At 36.5% G+C, this 19609-nt stretch overlaps 1 protein-coding gene across 8 annotated transcripts in view; it reads right to left on the reverse strand.

Moving 5' to 3' along the window:
• Nucleotides 1-19609, reverse strand: part of RPS6KA5 (ribosomal protein S6 kinase A5) — a 177230-nt gene that overhangs the window by 41877 nt on the left and 115744 nt on the right. For 5 of the 8 annotated variants that reach the window (XM_030319783.2, XM_030319779.2, XM_030319781.1 and 2 more), the window contains 2 exons: nt 7240-7323; nt 5199-5302 (listed from right to left, as the gene is read on the reverse strand). In XM_030319783.2, coding sequence (XP_030175643.1) covers nt 5199-5302; nt 7240-7323 — 188 coding nt within the window. Of the gene's footprint in view, nt 1-4264; nt 4432-5198; nt 5303-7239; nt 7324-9502; nt 9507-14449; nt 14504-18371; nt 18377-19609 lie in introns of those variants that run through there. The other 3 variants (XM_030319785.1, XM_030319786.1, XM_030319788.1) reach the window with 3 other exon arrangements.

Here is a 19609-nt window from a genome sequence, read left to right on the forward strand (position 1 = left end):
TGGCTCCCGCCTGTTTACCAAATGACCTGAAAAGCTGCTGTTGAGGGGGGCCTAGAACAAGAGACGGCTCTACAACAGGTCCAGGCTGCTGTTCAAGCTGCTTTGCCACTTGGGCCATATGTTCCAGCAGATTCAGTAGTCCTTGATGTGTCAGTGGTAGATACAGATGTGTTCAGAGCCTCTGGCCCCTATCAGTGAATTGCAGCACAAAGTCTTAGGATGTTGGAGCAAAACCCTGCCATCTTCTGCAGAAAACTACTCCCGTTTTGAGAAACAGCTCTTGGTCTGCTACTGGGCCTTAACAGACACTGAACACTTAACTATGGCCCTCCAAGTTCCACTGAGACCTGAAACGCCCATCACTAATCGGGTGTTATCTGATCCATCAAGCCATAAAGTTGGGTGTGCACTGCAGCCCTCCATCATCAAATGGAAGCAGTATGCACCAGATGGGGCCTGAGCAGGCCGCGGAGGCACAGGAAGTGACATGAAAAAGTGGCCCAAATGCCCAGTCCCCACTCCTGCTACGATGCCTTCTTCCTCTCAGCCTGCATCTCTGGCCTCATGGGTTGTTCCCTAGGACAGCTGACAGAGGAAGAGAAGACTCAAGGTCTCGTTTACAGACTGTTCTGCATGACATGAAGGCACCGCCTGAGAGGGCCGGCTGCAGTGCTACACACCCCCGAAGGACATGCTGAAGGGAGATCCTCCCAGTAGGAAGAGCGCGGGCAGTGTACCCGGATGTTCATTTTGTGTGGGAGGAGAAATGGCTGGACATCCAACTTTATATTGATTGATGGGCAGTGGCCAATGGTTTGGCTGATGGTCAGGGACTTGGAAGAAACAAGATTGGAATACTGAGGACAAGGAAATCTGGTTGACCAAGATATCTGGGGAAGAGGCATGTGGATAGACCTCTCTGAATGGGGAGGAAAAAATGTGACGATATCTGTGTCCTATGGGAATGCTCACCAGAGGGTAGCCTCAGCAGGGAGGATTTTAATAATGAAGTGGATAGGGTGATCTGTTGTGTAGACAGCAGTCAGTCTCTTTCTCCAGTCAACCCTGTCATCATGCAGTGGGCCATGAACAAAGTGGCCATGGTGGTAGGGAAGGTTATATGTGGGCCCAGCAATGTGGACTTCTACTCACCAAGGCTGACCCGGCTACGGCTACTGCTGAGTGCCCAATCTGCACCAACACTGATTGTCCAAGATGGCACCAATTCCCAGGGTGCTCAACCAGTTACGTGGTGGCAGGTTGATTACATGGGACTACTTCCATTACGGAAGGGGCAATGTTTCATTCTAAATAGAACAGACACTCTGGATGTGGATTTGCTTTTCCCGATGAGCTGCTTCTGCCAAAACTACCATCTGTGAACTTACAAAATGCCTTATGCGCTGTCATGGTATTCTACACAGTGTTGCTTCTAATCAAGTAACTCACCGCACAGCAAAAGAAGTGCAGCAGTGGGCCCATGCTCATGGAATTCACTGGTCTTACCAAGTTCTCCACTATCTTGGAGCAGATGGCTTGACAGGACAGTGGAATGGCCTTTTGAAGACACAGTTACAGTGTGAGCTAGGTGGCAATATGTTGCAGGAATCTGGCAAGGTTCTCCAGAAGACTGTCAATGCTCTGAATCAACATCCAATATATTGTGCCTTTTATCCCACACCAGGATTCATGGGTCCAGAAATGATGGGGTAGAACTGGGAATGGCACCCCTCACTATTCCCCCCCAAGTGATTCACTAGCCAAGTGTGTGCTTCCTGTTCCCATGACTTTATGCTCTGCTAGTCGAGAGGTCTTAGTTCTAGGAAAAGGAATGCTTCCACCAAGAGACACATAATGATTCCACTGAGCTGGAAATTCAGACAGCCACCCAGCCACTTTGGGCTCCTAAAGCCTCTGAAGCAATCGGAGGGAGTTCTGTGCTGGTTGTGGTGAATGATCCTTGCTACCAAGGAGGAAATTGTGGACTACTACTCCCCAGGGAAAGTAAAGAAGAGTGTCTGAAATGCAGGAGATCTCTTAGGGTATGTTAGTATTACCATGTTCTGTGATTAAGGTCAATTGAAAACTACAATAACCCAATCTAGGTAGAACTACTAAAAGCCCAGATTCTTCAGGAAGGACTGTTTGGATCACCTCAGAAGGTGCTGAAGGCAAAGAGAATACAGAGCAGGTAGTAGAAGCAGGTAGTTATAAACACCAGCTATGACTCCATAACCAGTTACAGAAATGAGGACTGTGATTATTGTATTTCCTCATTTAGTTATGAATATATCTGTGTGGTTGTACGTGTGCATAAATAATTTAAATGTATATATTTGTTACAGATATGTCTTTGTTTTCTTCCCTTTCTTATTCCTTTATCATGTAAGATAAGATGTACTGACTTTATGTCATGGTATTTAAGTATTGTTAATTTTTTTCACAGTATCTAAGTTATGGGATTTCAAGAAGGGAGAATATCACTTAGGGGTTGTATGTAAGGGGTTAGTGGGTTTTGGTTGTATGAGGGATAACTGTATCACGTTAGGTGGAATTAGGACCTTGTTATTGCCTTTATGGAGACGAAGACAGTTTGAGGAGATGTGCATGGCTGCCAAACTGACGAGAGGGGGACATGTGATGGTTAATCTGAAGTGTCATTTGACCGGGCTACAGGTTGCCCAAATTAAACTTTCTGGGCATGTCTGTGAGGGTGTTTCTAAATGAGATCATCGGCATCTGAACTGGGGGATTCCAGTAAAGCAGAATCCTCTCCTCAGTGTGGATGGGCAGCAATGAATCCCTTAAAGGTCTGAGTAGAAACAAAAAGCAGAGGAAGGGAGGATTCAGTCCCCCTTGCTGCCTGCCCGCTTGACACCGGTCACTGGTCTTCTGCCACTGGACTGGGTTTTACACCATGGATTCCTCTCGTTCTCAGGCCTGGCTCTCCTGGGTCTCCGGCTTGCAGATGGCAGATCATGGGACTCCTCAGCCTCTATAATCTTGCAAGCCGATTCCACATAATATGTCTCCTTTTATACATACTTGCGTGCACACACACACACACACACACACACACACACACACACACCCTATTGGTTTTGTTCCTCTGGAGAACCCTGATACAGTCTCACTCTCTATTTGTAGCCATTCTAGTGACTACACAGTGGTATCTCACTGTGGTTTAGTTTGCATTTCCCTAAAGACTAATGATGTTGGTCATCTTTTCACGTGCTTAGTTACCACTCATAGATCTTCTCTGGTGAACTGTTAAACTCTTTTGCCCATTTTTCAAAACAGGTTTTTTTTTTTTCCCCCTTGAGTTTTGAGAGTTATTTATGTATTCTGGAAGCCAGTCCTTTATCATATCCAGGATTTGTAATTTTCTCCCAGTCTGGGGTTTGTCTTTCCATTCTCTTAGTTTCTTTTGAAAAGCTCATGCACGCATGTACTTAATTTTGAGGAAGCCCTATTTATCAGTGTTTTCTTTGATTGATTACACTTTTGGTGTCCTAAGAAATCTTTGCCTAACCCAAAATCACAAAGATTTTCATTTGTTTTCTTCCAGAAATTTTGTAGTTTTAGGTTTTACGTTTAGGTCTGTGATCTATTTTTAGTGAATTTTTCTATACAGTGCAAAGTATTTATTCAAGTTAATTTTTCCCCATATGATAGCCAATGGTTCTAGCATCTGTTGAAGGGACTATCTTTTTTCCGCTAAATTGACGTTGTGCCTTTGTTAAAAAAAAAAAAATCAGTTGCCTATATTTCTGTGATTCCATGTCTGGGCTTTGTATTTTACCGATGATTTGTCTATCTTAATATGAACACCACAGTGTCTTAATTACTGTAGCCTGCAAACCTTGAAATCAACTTTGGTCTACTTTTTCAAAGGTGATGTGGCTATTCTAGGTCCTCCACATATCTCTATGCATTTTAGGTTGTCAATTTCTGTAAGAAAAAAAAAAAGCCTGCTGGGATTGGGATTGTGTTCAATCTACAGATCAGTTCAGAGAGAGATCACATCTTAACTATACTGAGTAGCTCCCAAACACATGTGTGTTTATCCATACTTCGCTGAATACTTTTGGGGTACCTTCTGCAAATCTCTGGACTTCTCTCTGGACTCTGCCCTGCAAACTCTAGCTGCCTGGTCTTCCTGGACTCTCACTTCCATCTCCTCAACTCTGCCTGGGTTTCCCCTCCCTGTGCTGCAGCCTAGATACTCTCTCAAGGCAGTAAGCTGGGCAATCATAGCGCTCACCTCGTTTATTTTCCGTCACTGTGTTCACTGTCCTTCATTGCTAGATGTTCAATGTCTTCAATATTGCTGTTGCATACATTTTGCCCATTTTAAAAACTGTTTCAGGCAGGAAAGTAAATCCGGGTCCCTGTTATTCCATCTTGGTAAGGAGTGGAAGTCTCAATTTTTAATTTTTAATGTCAAATCTGTTCTCAAAGTTATAAAATTCAAGTAAAAACAGGACAAAAACATAACTAGTAATTAGTATAAAGTTTTATCACTGTTCGTTTATTTGTTCATTAACTCATTTCATTCCAAAAATATTTATTGAATTCTGCATAGTAAGCACTGTGCTAGCACGTGAGCATACAACGCTGAAGATCAAAGCCAGACATGCCCCTTGCTCTCACAGAGCTTACAATCTAGTGGGACAGACAGACATTAATCAAATAACTATGAACAAAAATGTAACACTGCAATTGCGATAACTGCTATGACGGAAAAGAATAGAATAATGCTATGATAACCTATAAGAGGGTGGTTTTATGGTATTTGTTTCTACTGAGAGTATGTAGCCAGGAGTTGAAGAGATCACTACTGTTTCTTTATTTGCAAAGAAATTACATTCAGTATACAATGGGAAAAAAGTACCCAACAAATACAGTTCTCAATATATGATGTACTAGGTTAAGACAATATGCTAAGTGCTTTGGAGCACACAAAAATTTTGACACTATCCTTATGAGACTTAAGATCTAACTGGGCACATAAAATATAGAGAAATATAAAGGCTATGTATCTACATTCTATGTGAATATAAATGAAAATTTACCACGAACGTTATTTTGTCTATCTTCATTAAAAACATTATCTTTTCTATCAGCCTATAATTGCAGAAATTTGGTTAAGTTCCTTTGATAAAACAATATATTTATTTTATTTTGTTAAGTCTTACCTAGATATCTCAGCTTGGGAATTCTTCTCTCCATCAACAGTGAAAGGAGACGCTCCAGTTAGTAACTCATACATTAGAACACCTAAACTCCACCAGTCAACTGCCTATAAAACAACGTCATTTTATAGAATATGAATATATATTTCATAAGACAAAATGAACAAAATAAAGCTATATATTTGGAAAATATTTTAACCAAAAGGTTTTGTATATAACTTTCTGTGTAAGGAGTATGAAATTAAGCACTTGCACGAAAGACATTTAGAGGACAAATATCGAGGTATCCTCACAAAAGAATGTAAACATAGTAAAGTCAATTAAGGGGCTAAAAGTGTTTTCATTATTTCCTAACTCATTAAGTAATAGTTTCAGTTTGGTTAATTTTTTTTAAATTTCTATTTATTTTTTAACTTTTTTTAAAGTTTATTTTGAGAGAGAGAGAGTGAGTGGAACAGAGCAGAGAGAGAGGGAGACAGAGAATCCCAAGCAGGCTCTGCACTGTCAGTACAGAGCCCGATGCAGGTCTCGAACCTGTGAACCGTGAGATGATGAGCTGAGCTGAAGTCAAACATGTTAAATGAGCTACCCAGGCACCCTAATTAAAAAAAAAATTGTAAATTTAAAATAAATTTTAAAAATTTTAAGTAAAATCTTTACACTTATGATGGAGGGGAAAAGGGAGCATTCAGCATTATTTATTTGTTTTTGAGAGAGAGAGAGAGAGAGAGGGCACATGAGTGAGCTAGGGGCAGAGAGAGAGAGAGAGAGAATCCCAAAAGGTGAAGAGAGAGAGGGAGACGGAGAGCGGAGCCCAGAGTGGTGCTCAGGCTCACCCAATGCGGGGTTCGATCTCACGAACCAAACCATGAGACCATGACCTGAGACAAAGTCAGATGCTTAACCGACTGAGCCACCCAGGCGCCCCATTCAGCATTTTTATTGATTATTCTGCTCCAATAAGTATCATGAAATTCCTTGACCTTAAAGGGCAAAAACGAAAATGGTTGTTTTCATAACCACATAAATCAATTCCTCTTATAGAAACATTCACATACATCTTCATTTGTGTGAGCCATCCTTTTTTTGGGAAGCATGAAGACACTTAATACAAAATAAAAGGAGATCTAAAAAAAAAAAAAAAGCAATCTAAATTGGAAACCAATTTATAAATGTAGTTACCTGAACTGAGAGCATACCAAATTATATATAATTTAGGAATTTTGATATATTGCAAATTAGTTCTTTTATAATTAGGCAAATCAAGATTTCAGTAATTTCTTGAACACACAAGCTTATACCAATGAGATATTAACTGGATGCTAAAATTTTTAACTCTGTGTCCCAACTTCAGGGCAAAGGTTTCAGAGATATGATGCAAAATTTATGAACCTAGAGCTATTTTAAAGAAAATACATAACCATGACATATGAAACATGATCAGGCAGACTGCAATCATAAAAGGAACAGTGTGGAGGCAGGTACGTTGATAAGCACTTTGCATATATTGTCACACTTAATTTAACTCAAAGTTGTCAAGCTGTTCCATGAATGGGAAAGAGTATTTATTGACTAGCTCTATTCTGGACCTCAGGTATGTAGGAATTCTAGGAGGTTCTAAAAGGTTTTCTTTCCTAAAAATTGGTTACTTAGGATGGGACTAAACAAATCTGTACCCTTTAATACAGGAAAAAATAGATTTTATAACAAAACTACTCAGAATGCTTTTTCTACAATCTTCGTTTTGCACATACAAAGGCAAGTGAGGTTTTTAGAGGGCTTAGGAAAACAGACTATCTTGAATCCTTGACTATCTCCAAGGATTGTTAGTATGCTTATTTCTACTGAAGAGATAATCAACAGTCTTTTTCCTCTAAAACACTAGATAACATAATGTGTTCATGTATACAAAGCAAAGGAGAGAAAACAATGAAGGTAAGACAACACTAGAAAGAGGGCTCTGTTGAAGAGACTGTACTCAAGTTATTAACTAGGATTCTTACTGTACATTTTATAGAGATATATAAAGAAGTACGGAACATACCTTGTCATGTCCTGAATCTCCCCCTCTAACAATGTCTGGTGCCATGTATTCGATAGTTCCACAAAAGGAATATGCTCTTTCACCCTTAAACAATCAAACAAACAAAAAGGCATTTGATTTCAAACTAGTCTGACATGTGACAAAAAAGGAAAGTTAATACTACATGTTACTGGTCAAGATAAACCACAGTAGCAAAGTAGTGGTAGAATCTGCTTGACAGACTCTCCCCCGCTTCTCACCAGGACAGATCATCACCTGTATAGTCAGTCCTGGGTGAACGTCCTGTTGAAAGACTTTGAGGCCTGAAATCTACCATCATCCATCCATCCATCCATCCACCCACCCACCCATCCAGCCGCCCATCCATCCATTCATCTATCTGTTCTTCTTCTTTGCTGTATGTATGTATATTTCAATTAGTGGCTTCTTGTACGATTCTCTTTGTAAAACTTCAAATAGTCCTAGTAGGGTACCAAGAACTGTCTAATACTTTACTACTTTATTTCCAGATCAGCAACATTGAGAAAACACTGGGAAACCTTAAGGAAAAAAAAAAAAAAAGACAGAGACCAAATGCTAAGAAGGGAATAGGGAGCCCAGAGATGAAAAATGATGAAAAAAATTCTTCCTACCTTATTTTTTCTAGGTTTGGCACTGCCAATCATATGCTCAGTAATGATGAGCAGAAGTGTTTTTATATAAAAAGACTGTCCTTAAAGACAGTTATTTCTCTTTTGTAGGGCTTTAAAAAGGTCTAGATTTGAAAACTAAATTTTTTAATGGATCAACTGTGTCATATGACTCATCCCAATGAAACAGAAGAAATATCTAAATTATTATACAGATATATAAAATAAAAAAAAGAACTCCTCTTTAATGGGACACAATTAATATGGCTGTACCTGAAACATTTTAAGGCACTTTGGTGCCATTAAAATATTTTAAAAAACTAAAGGAAGCTTTTCAATTTGTACTTTATTCTTCCTCCATCAGTAAGATTTTGAGATATAGGCATTCTTCTTATTTGCCAATTTCAAATGTAAAGAACATTACTCTAGCAATGTTACAGAATCAGCAGAAGTTCTCTATTTGTGTAAAGTTAAGCTCAAAGACAATACATGTAATGAATTGATATAAACACTTTGGTAACAAATATATCAAAACTACTTAATTGTAATTATATTAGATGGTTTAAGATTCATTTCTTTCTTTTTTATACTACATATGCTGAAAGATTACTATTCCTGAGTATAACGAAAAGAAATAATTTACTTATGCTTAGATCTGCAGAAAATTTTCTTTTTTGTTACCTGGCAGAATATTGTCAATAAGTAGCTAATATAAAGCATATATCAAGTATCATTATCTCTCTGCTTCATCATTTCAGTACCAAATGCAAATTTTGTATCAAACTACAGAAAAATTAAAGCTAAATAAAATTGATTCCATTTAATTTACATATAAAAAGTAATGAATAATTTTAAACTTTGTTAGACATGCTTAGAAAAAATGTGTATATTAAGAAGCATTCATCTGTTCCCTGACTTATTTAAAAAGAAATACTACAAAATTACTCTTAAAAAAAATCCAAACTTCACAAAACCAGTGTTTGTAGTTAATACGCCATTTAGTATACAACAGCCTTTTTTTGGGTGAGCAAAAATCACTGTGTAGTTGACATAAAGAAACACGAAAATTACTGAATCATTGTATTTATCATTTGATCTCATCTAAGAAATACCTTTAAACCTATATCCTAAATCAAGTTTAGATATTCTGAAAAAAATATAAATAATACTCCAAACTGTTTTATGAGTAAAAAGAATGAGTTTGATTTATTGCTTCTCTAGATTTTATTTATTTAGAAAACTAGTCTTTTTAGCAAATATAAACTTTCACTGCCATTAATAGGCAGCTCCATGTCACAAACCATTTTGAAATCATGCACTTTTCCTTCTAAGTATGAGACAATGATTAAATTTTACAGAGTTATGAAAATATACACTCTCTTCTTCAAAATACTAGATATTCATGAAGTTTAGTGTTCAAAGGGTATAAGGCACATAGATCTTACTGATGAATGCCAGAAAGGTCTGACAGCCACCCCCACTTCTCATGTTTTACTTTCTCTGGCAATGAGAACTACACAGCTCAGCTCTTGAAGGTCTCAACGGAGAGGAAGCTCAGAACCATATTACGCGCTCAAAGATATCTCATCCACCTTCTCCGTATGAGTTTTGAGCTCCCTTTAAATCACTTTAGCTTCTCTGTTTTGTGTTTATTAGTTTGGGGGTGGTGGGTAGTGGAGGGGAGTAGGCAGTATCTACATTAATAAATAATTAATAATTACCTATTTGATCGAAATTCTAGGAGACAGAAAAATTAAAGCTTAAGTTTTGGGAAGTTCCAGTTACTGAGAAACGAGTGAAAAGCATTAGGAAAAGCATTTCTTAAGTTTCTCTGTTATTTTAAAACATTGCCATTTTAGCCTCTTGCAGTTCTGTACCTGCTTCCTCTTCCTCTGCCCCAATGGTAGTGTTACTCCCTCTGGGTTTTAAGTTTTAGTGTGTCAGCCTTGATTTCCTGAGAGTTTATCTATGTGTAAAAATATCCCCAACTTACTTTTGAATTTGTATTTATCTGCTTAGGAAGATGCATGTTATCTGGAAAGTATACAGAATGCCTTTCAAATAATTCTACCAAGGAGATAAACTGATGAGGTATGACAGAGGAAGGTCTGCTGTGGGGGCAGGAAAGCATCCTAGGTAATATTTTATGAACTATGGTTTTATAAGGCTAGAATAACATAACTAAATTCTATTCATTACCATTTGTTCAAAATATCTTTACAGTACTATTTTAATATTTTAAAAAATACCCTAACCCTATTTAGGTCCACATTATTTTATAAATAATATTATTGATTAAAGCGAGCACAGAGTTAAGAGATTGTGAATGAGAATGTACTTAAATGTAAATATGGTAAAAGCAGTGTGCGTGTACCATTCTGGCAGATAAGACAGAGTGTTCTTGCGCTTAAGTGACCAGCTGATCAAGGAGGTTCCACTGTCTCTTGGAGAGAAAGATCAGATAGCACTGGACAAAAAAACAAAACAAAACAAAACAAAACAAAACAAAACAAAACAAAACAAAAACTGGCTCCCTTCTAAGAAAAAATCCAAATATAAACTTAAGTGACAAATTCTTAGGCATTTCTCAATAAACACTAGATTAAATCATTCTTAGCTTTTATTTGCCAATGTTTTATCCTGATCTTCTTTGCTTATGATAAATTTATAAATGCAAAATTACCAATGAAAAGTCTCATCCCCATCCTGTATTTTCTCCCATCCTAATTTTGTCAAATCTTACAACAAATATCTAGAAATGTTTAATTTTAATTTTTAATTTTTAGTTTTTTAAGATTTATTATCGAGACACAGAGAGACACAGAGCGTGAGCAGGGGAGGGGCAGAGAGTGGAGGAGACACAGAATCCGAAGCAGGCTCCAGGCTCTGAGCCGTCAGCACAGAGCCTGTTGCGGGGCTTGAACTTAGAAACTGAGAGATCTTGGCCTGAGCCGAAGTTGGACGCTTAACTGACTGAGCCACCCAGGTAGGTGCCCCTAGAAATGTTTGATTTTTAAAAAGAAGTAAATATTGCATTGCTAATCATCTAAGACTGTGCTCATGAGAAAGAGAGGGGAATCCCTAGATGCAAGCCACGAAGAGGGTGCCAAAAACCAGTGAGGTAGACATATGACCTGTGCTACAGCTGCAAAGGGAGGGCCTTTAGCTTAGAAAACAAATATGCCCCTTTTGAAATCAAATCCCAAGGCTTCTGCCTCTTGTAGACTTGAGGCCTGAATTTACTCTCCCCTCCTTGGTATGAAGAAGTGAGAAAATCTGGTCCAACGTGGTAATACTCTGGAACACATGACAGAACCAGACAAATTCCCACAATCCAGCTGGCCGAGGGTTCACACAGATAAAGCCCTGGAGTCTCAAAATTATTAAATAAGTGAACTAGACTCCCCAAACCAAACAGAAGGATTACTTGAAACACTAGAACAACATTCTATAAAAGACTAGTATATTGTAAAAGATGAAAGACATAAAGAAGGAAAATACCTATAAAATAATGTAGCGGCATAAAAAAGATGAGAAAGATATGAAAAGGAAGCAAACATTAACTATATAAATGAAAAAAATGTACTAATGAACACAGGCTGATTAAACAAAGTAGACACAAATAAAGAGAGAATCTGAAAACCAGAAGATACACTTGAGAAAATATTGCAAAAGTCCCAAGCAGACTAAATAAAAATATATCCATGGGTGGCAAATTCCCATTCTTGAGTGATGGTTATAAGTGTTTGCCTTATAAAAATTCCTTAACCCATACATTTATTTTGCTTTCGTTTTTACATATGTTTTATTTTCAAATAAAAAGATAAACTAGTCCATGAGTAGATATAGTCCATGACAGCTAAATTAACAATGAATTTGCAGTGCAAAATAAAGGCATTTTATTTGGGAAACTCTTTATCTCTCCTTCTATTCCGAATGGCAGCCTTGCTGGATAAAGAATTCTTGGCTGCATGTTTTTCCTATTTAGCACGTTGACTATATTCTGCCACTCCCTTCTTGCCTGCCAAGTTCCTGGGGACAGATCTGCTGTGAACCTGATCTGTCTTTCCTTGTAGGTTAAGGACTTTTTTTTCCCCTTGCTGTTTTCAGTATTCTTTCTTTGTCTGTGTATTTTGTGAATTTGACTTTGATATGCCTTGGCGGTGGACAGCTTTCGTTGAATTTTAAGGGAGCTCTCTGTGCTTCTTGCATTTTGATGTCTGTGTCCTTCCCCAGATTAGGGAAGTTCTCAGCTATAACTTGTTGGAAGAAACCTTCTACTTCTTTTTCTCTCTCTTCATTTTCTGGGATTCCTATAATATGAATGTCATTCTGTTTCAGTAAGTCACTGAGTTCCCTAATACATTCATGATCCATCACTTTTCTTTCCCTTTTCTTTTCAGCTTCATTATTTGCCATAATTTTATCTTCTTTATCACTCATTTGCTCCTCTACTTTGTCCATCCTTGTTTTTATGGACTCCATTTGGGTTTGCATCTCACAGCAGTTTTAATTTTGGCATAACTAGATTTTAGTTCTTTTATCTCTGCAGAAAGGGATTCTCTAGTGTTTTCTATGCTTTTCTCAAGCCCAGCTAGTATGCTTATAATTGTTGTTTTAAATTCTAGTTCAGACATATTATATCTGTAGCGATTAAATCTCTGGTTGTGAGATCTACTTCCTCTTCTTTCTTTTGGGGTGAATTTCTCCATCTTGTCATTTTGTCCAGAAAAGAAAAGAAAAGAAGAAAACACACACACACACACACACACACACACACACACACACACACACAACAAAGAAAAAAAGCAAAAAAAAAAAAAAAAAAAGTAAAAAAAACCCAAAAAACAAAAAAACACTAGGTCCTGGGTGTGTTCTGGTCTGCTGGTTAAAAGAATCTAGATTCTAAATTAAATTAAATTAAAATTAAAACCATATATAAAATATTTTTAAAATAATAAAAAATTTTAAAAGGAATTAAAAAAAAGAAATGGAAAAAATAAAGAATGAAAATAAAAAGGAAGCTAGATTTGAATTCCCGTAGTAGACTTGGTACAAGCTAGTTGTTTGTGCTGGTCCTTCTGGTGGAGGTGCCTGTCGCACTGATTCTCATGTGAACTTGCCCTAGTGTAGACGCACCTCCAAAGTGCAGCGGGGTGAGACTTGGTAGAAGTGGCTTCAGCCTCTACTATGTGGCACAGTTTTGCTCCCTGAAGGCTTTCAGTGCTGATGAGGGAGGATGAATGTGGCAGCACCCTGGTCTCTAGCCCTGGAGCTGAACATTAGCACCCCCACTCCTCAGGTCACCCTCACAGAAGAGCAATCAATATCCCTCAGCTGTCGCCAGTTGCCATCAGAAGCCTCTGTTCACCCAGCCTGTGTCCGAGCTTTTTCATCTCAGGTGCGCAACTGAGTTTCAAAATCTAAATTTTGGGGACTTCCGCAGCACAGACCCACACTGTTCCTCTGGGTGATCATCTTGTCATGCTTTTGCAGTTTGCTGGCTGTACAAGGAAAGTGGCTGCACAGGGGTTCAGACTTTATGGCAAAACAGAGCAAAAAGCCAGCACTCCAGCTCCCTGCCCTCAACAGGAACCCCCTGCCCTCCCCGTCCCCCACTCCTATGCCTGGAAACAGTGCAGCATGTTGGTGCCACCCTTTCTTCTTGAGACCCAGGGGACCCTCAGTACATGCTGTCATTCCTGGGACTCCACCCCACTAAGCACCTTTAAGCCACGCATGTCCCCGATGGTAGTGGACTTCTGAAAGTTCCAATTTTCCATTCCCTTGCTTATAATACTTTGCCGTAGCATCCATAAGCAGGCTCCCTCCCCACCACCTTACCCACAGTTATTTCTCCCCCAAGTCAACTCTCTGCACCTCCTACCTTCCAAAACGTGGTTGCTTTTCTACTTGTAGACTTGCAGTTTTTGTTCTCTCAGACCTCCAAGTGATTTCTTGGGTGTTCAGAATGATTTGATAACTGTCTAGCTGTGTTTGAGGGACGAGACAAGCTTAGGATCCTCCTACTCCTCCACCATCTTAACTTCCCCATAAAGGCATTTTAAAACAAAGAGAATTTACTATTCATTAATCCTTGTTAAAAAGACCCCTAAAAGATGCAGTTCAGCAATAAACTGAACTCACAAGAAAAGAGTTAAGTTATAAGAAGCAATAGTGAACAGAGAAAACAGGTAAACATGTGAGAAAATCTAAACAAGTAGTGAATTTATAAAATGAAAATTACACAATAATGATTAATTTGGGGGAATATAATATAAGGTAGGGCTAAATACTAACAATAATACAGAAAATGAAATGGATCATTGAGGTTAAAACACTCCATGTTCTTGTAGTGGTCATGACAATTATAGACATAATTGTTAAGTCAGTATATAAGTTAATAGAACAGATATAACTTCTAGACCATTAGGGAGAAATGAAACAAAGAAATCCTAATAATCTAAATAGGAAAGGAGGGGGAGAAAGCAAAGAGAAATTGTGATAAAGAGAAACACATAGCAAGATAAGAGAAATAAGTAAAAATATATCAGTAATCATAATATACAGATTTAACTCACCAGTTAAAAGATAGAAACTCTCTGGATCAAAAACAAAATCCAGCTATATGTTATTTACAAAAGGCACACCTAAAACATAATGACAAAGAAATATTGAAAGTAAAGAGATGGAAAAAGATATATCAGACCAGCACTAGCCAACAGAAAGCTGGAGTATTTTATTAATAGCAAGAAAATAAACTTTAAGGCAAAAGGGATTATTAAAATTAGGTAGAGTCATTGAATAATAACAAAAGGAACATTTCACTAGGAAAATAATACTATCCCAAACCTCAATATACTCAACATTTGTTGAAAAGCCTTAAAAAGCAAAAATGGAGAGATGTTTAAGAAGAAATGGACAAATCCACAACCATAGCAGGCATTTTAACATATCTTTTTTATAACTGACTAATCAAGCAGGAAAGTAATTAGTGAAGCAATAGAAGATTTACATGATGTTCCTGGGAATACCCCAAACTTTATATGTAATAGTTAGAGAATACACATTCTTTTCAGGCATATATGTCATATTTATAGAAATTAACCATGTAATAGATCACGAAGCAAATCTCCAATTCTACAGAAATAAAATCATATATATTTTGTTCTCCATACAGAAAGCAATAAAATTAGAACTCATTTACAAAAAGACAACCCAAAATTCCTATATATTTGAAAACCTAAAAACCCATTTCTAAATAATTCATGGCCCAAAGGAAAAAAAACCCCACAATGCATATTAGACTATTTCAATAACAATAAATATCTTATATATCAGAACTGGTGAGATATATCTAAAAGTTGTTCTTAGAAATTATCTCATTAAAAATGAAAAGATTAAATATAGTGAGCTGGAGGTCTGACTCAAAAGTTTAGAAAAAGAATATGAACGCAACACTTGAAAAGTAAAAGGAACAAAGGAACATCAGCAAAGAAATAGAAAAAAATGAGAAACTTGACAAAAGCTGTTTTTTGGAAGAGATTAAAACGGACAAATTTCTAGCAAACTGATCAAGAAAAAAGAGAAAAGTTATAGATCAATAAAAAGGAAACTTTACTACACTCACAACAGAGATTAAAATATAAGTGAATTCTATGAACAAATGGTACCAAGGAATTTAAAAAGAAAAAAGATAACATTTTTCTATAAAAATACAACTTACCAGAGTTGACTGAAGAAGAAATTGAAAACCACATATAATTATACATATTTTTAAAACATTAAATAAGTATTTGAAAAGCTACTCACACTCGGGGGGGGGGAGAAAAAAAATTACATTCTGATAGCTATACATGTGCAGTAAGAGGAAATATTAAGAGGAATAGGATTTCTATCTATATATCTGATTCTAAATTCATTTCATGATGTTGGTATATAATCTTGATACCAAAATCAGACAAATGTAATATTAGAAAATTATATGTCAACTGGAAAATAAAGTCCAAAATAAAATATTAGCAAACAAGATCCAGCAAAGTGTAAAAAAATATATAATAAAATATAGAAAGTAAGGTTTTTTCCAAGAATTGAAAGATGGCTTAACACTCAACAACATAAAGTTATTAATATAACTCACAACACTAGGTGATTAAAGAGAAAAACTATAAGAATTTCTTTATATCAATAAACAATTAGAAACTGAGAATTCATCTACTAAAACCCTAAACACCATACTAAATTGTAAAACCCAAGACACATAGCCTTAAAGTAAACAAGCAAGAATACACACGAATAAAAGCGCAATAAAACCAAACCAAACCATCCATTCACAAACACACAGAATAAAAATAATGAGAATCACAAAGATATAAAACCATCATTACTGACAAACAGTGGTTCTGATTTTCTCTTAATATAGTCATATACTTAAAAAATCCAAGTGAATCTGTAAGTTACTGGAATATGAATTCAGCAACATTGCTTTGTACAAGATCAACATTCCTGTAGTGCCAAAAAACCCCATATTCTTATTTTTGTAAATTGGAATAAAACTTATAAAGTTAATAGAAATGAATCTAATGATATAAGTACAAGCATTACACAGGAAGTTATAAAGTATTATTAAAAGAAATAAAAGATAATAACTGGGAAGGTAGGACTATTTATTTATGGTAATCAATCAGAAGATTCACTATCCAAAGATCACAGTTATTTCCGAATTAATTTATCAGTTTAATTCTATAATTCACATGGAGGAACAAAAGACCAAGAATAGAGAACACAGAGAAGAGAGTGAAGGAAGATCAGATGAAAGGAGGAGAGAATGGCAGGGTAAGAGTGAAGAAGAGAAAGATCTCACCTTTCCAGATTTAACACTTACTATAAAGTCATGGCCTTTAAGATTTTTTATTTTGACTCAGAGAGAAGCAACCAGAAGAATGAAACTGAGTAAAGAGAAACAGAACAGAAATAGACTCACAGGCATGTATAGGAATTTGGCATATGACAGAAGGTACCTTTCAAATCAGCAGGGAAAAGATTAACTGACCAATCACTGATTGTGAACTATCAACTGGATTATCTATAAAAAGAGATAAAATAATATCCCCACTTTGTTTTATATTCAGAAATTAATTCCTATTAAATTAACATTTTAATGTGCTCATTTTTAAAAGAAAATAAAAGCAAATATCTTAGTGCACTGAGATAAAAAGAGATTATGTTTTTAAAAATTCAAAGAAATCAACAACCCAATTTACACCTCAAGGAACTAGAAAAAGAAAAACTAAAAGCAGCGGGAAAATAAATAAGTACAGCACAAAGAAATGAAACAAGAATAGAAAAACAATAGAAAAAAACTAACAAAACTAAGAGATGGTTTTTTGAAAATATCAACAAGACTGACAAACTCTTAGCTACATTAATAAAAATATTCAAATAAGTAAAATCAGAAATGAAAGAGAAGACATAAGAAAATGAAAGAGAAGACATAAGAAGCTACTATTGGGGTGCCTGGGTGTCTCAGTCAGTTAAGTGTCTGACTCTTGATTTTGGTTCATGGTTGTGGGATTGAGCCCCAAATTGGGCTCTGTGATGGGCATGGAGCCTGCTTGGGGTTCTTTCTTTCTCTCTCTCTCTCTCTCTCCCCCCCCCCCCCCCGCTCATGCTCTTTCCTTCTCTCTCTCTAAAATAAAGGAGGTAAAAATTTAAAAAAAAGAAATAACTATGAACAATTATACACCAACAAATTGGATAATCTAGAATGGATAAATTCCTAGAAACATAATTTATCAAGACTGAATCATAGAGAAATAGAAAGTTCTGAACAGAACCATGATCAGTAAGGAGATTAAATCAGCAATCAAACACCCTTCCCCCACCCACCTCCCTCCCCGAATAAGCTCAGGACCAGATGGCTTGAAGGAAAATTCTAAAAAACATTTAAAGAATGTCCTCACTTTTTCAAAAAACTGAAGAACATACTTTTAAACTCATCAGATGAGGCCAGCATTACTCTGATACCAAAGCCAGCAAAAGATACTGCAAGAAAAGAAAACTACAGCCTTCTATTTCTGGTGAAAACTGATACAAAAATCCTAACAAAATATTAGCAAACCAAATTCAACAGCACGCTAAAAGGTCTATGTAACATGATCAAGTGAGGTTTATTCCTGGAATGCAAGGATGGTTCAAGATTTCAAAGTTAATCAATATAATACACCACATTAACAGAATGAAGAACAGAAGAACAGAATGAAGCAAAATCCAAGTGATGCAGAAACAGCATTTGAGGGGCACCTGGGTGGCTCAGTCAGTAGAGCATCCAACTCTTGATTTTGGCTCAGGTCATGATCTCATGGTTTCGTGAGTTTGAGCCCTGCATCAAGGCTTCAGTGCAGAGTCTGCTTAAGATTCTCTCCCTCTCTCTGCTCCCCCCTCCCCCCGCCATTCACACTCTCTGTCTCTCTCAGGATACATAAATAAACTTAAAAAAAACACTCAGCAACAAAGTAGGAATAGAAAGAAACTACCTCAACATAGTAAAGACCGTATATGAAAAGCCCACAGCAAACATCCATACTCAATGGTGAAAAATGGAAATTTCCTCTAAGATCAGTAACAAAGTAAGGATGTTCCCTCTTACCACTTCTATTTCATACAGCACTGGAAGTCCAATCCAGAGCAATTAGGCAAGAAAAAGAAATAAAAGACATCCAAATTGAAAAGGAGAAAGTAAAATTATCTCTGCTTGTAGATGATATAATCTTATATGTAGAAAACCCTAAAGATTACACACACACACACACATACTATTAGAATAAGTACATATAGCAAAGTTACAGGACAGAAGATCAACATACTAAAATCAGTTGCATTTCTTTACACTAACAATGAACAATCTAAAAAAAAAATCCCATTTAAAATAGCATCAAAAATAACAAAATGCTTAGAAATTAATACAACCAATAAGTCAAAAGACCTGACAGTGAACATTACAAAATACTGTGAAAGGAATTAAAGAAGATAGAAATAAAAAGAAAGACATCCCCTGCTTGTGGATTGGAAGACATAATATTATGAAAATGTCCATACTACCCAGAATAATCTAAAGATTCAATGTAACTCCTATCAAAATCCCAATGGCATTTTTTTTTTGCAAAAATTAAGAAAAATCTTAAAATTCATATGGAATCTCAAGGAACCCTGAATAGCCAAAATAATCTTGAGAAAGAAAGAAAAGTTGGCAGTCACACTTCCTGATTTCAAAACATATTTCAAAGTTACAGTAAATAATACATCTTTGTAGTGGAATTAAGACAAATATATAGAGCAATGGAACAAAACACAGAGCCCAGAAATAAACCTTACAGTGCATATGGTCAAGACCACACGTGAACAAAGGATGGTCTCTTCAACAAATGATGCTGGGAAAACTGGAAAGCCACATGCAAAAGGATGAAGTTGGGCCCTTACTTTGCACCAAATACAAAAATTAACTCAAAAAAGACTAAAGATCTAAATGTAAAATCTAAAACTATAAAACTCCTAGAAGAAAAAACAAGTTTCGTGACACTGGATTTGGCAACGATTTCTCGGATATGATACCAAAAGGACAAGCACAAAAGCTGACAAATGGGACAATATCAAAATTAAAAGCTTCCTTGCATCGAAGGAAACAAAGTGAAAAGACAACCTATAGAATGGGAGAGAAAATTTTCAAATCACATATCTGATAA

Source organism: Lynx canadensis, chromosome B3 (assembly GCF_007474595.2).
Source record: "Lynx canadensis isolate LIC74 chromosome B3, mLynCan4.pri.v2, whole genome shotgun sequence".
NCBI classification, from domain to species: domain Eukaryota; kingdom Metazoa; phylum Chordata; class Mammalia; order Carnivora; family Felidae; genus Lynx; species Lynx canadensis.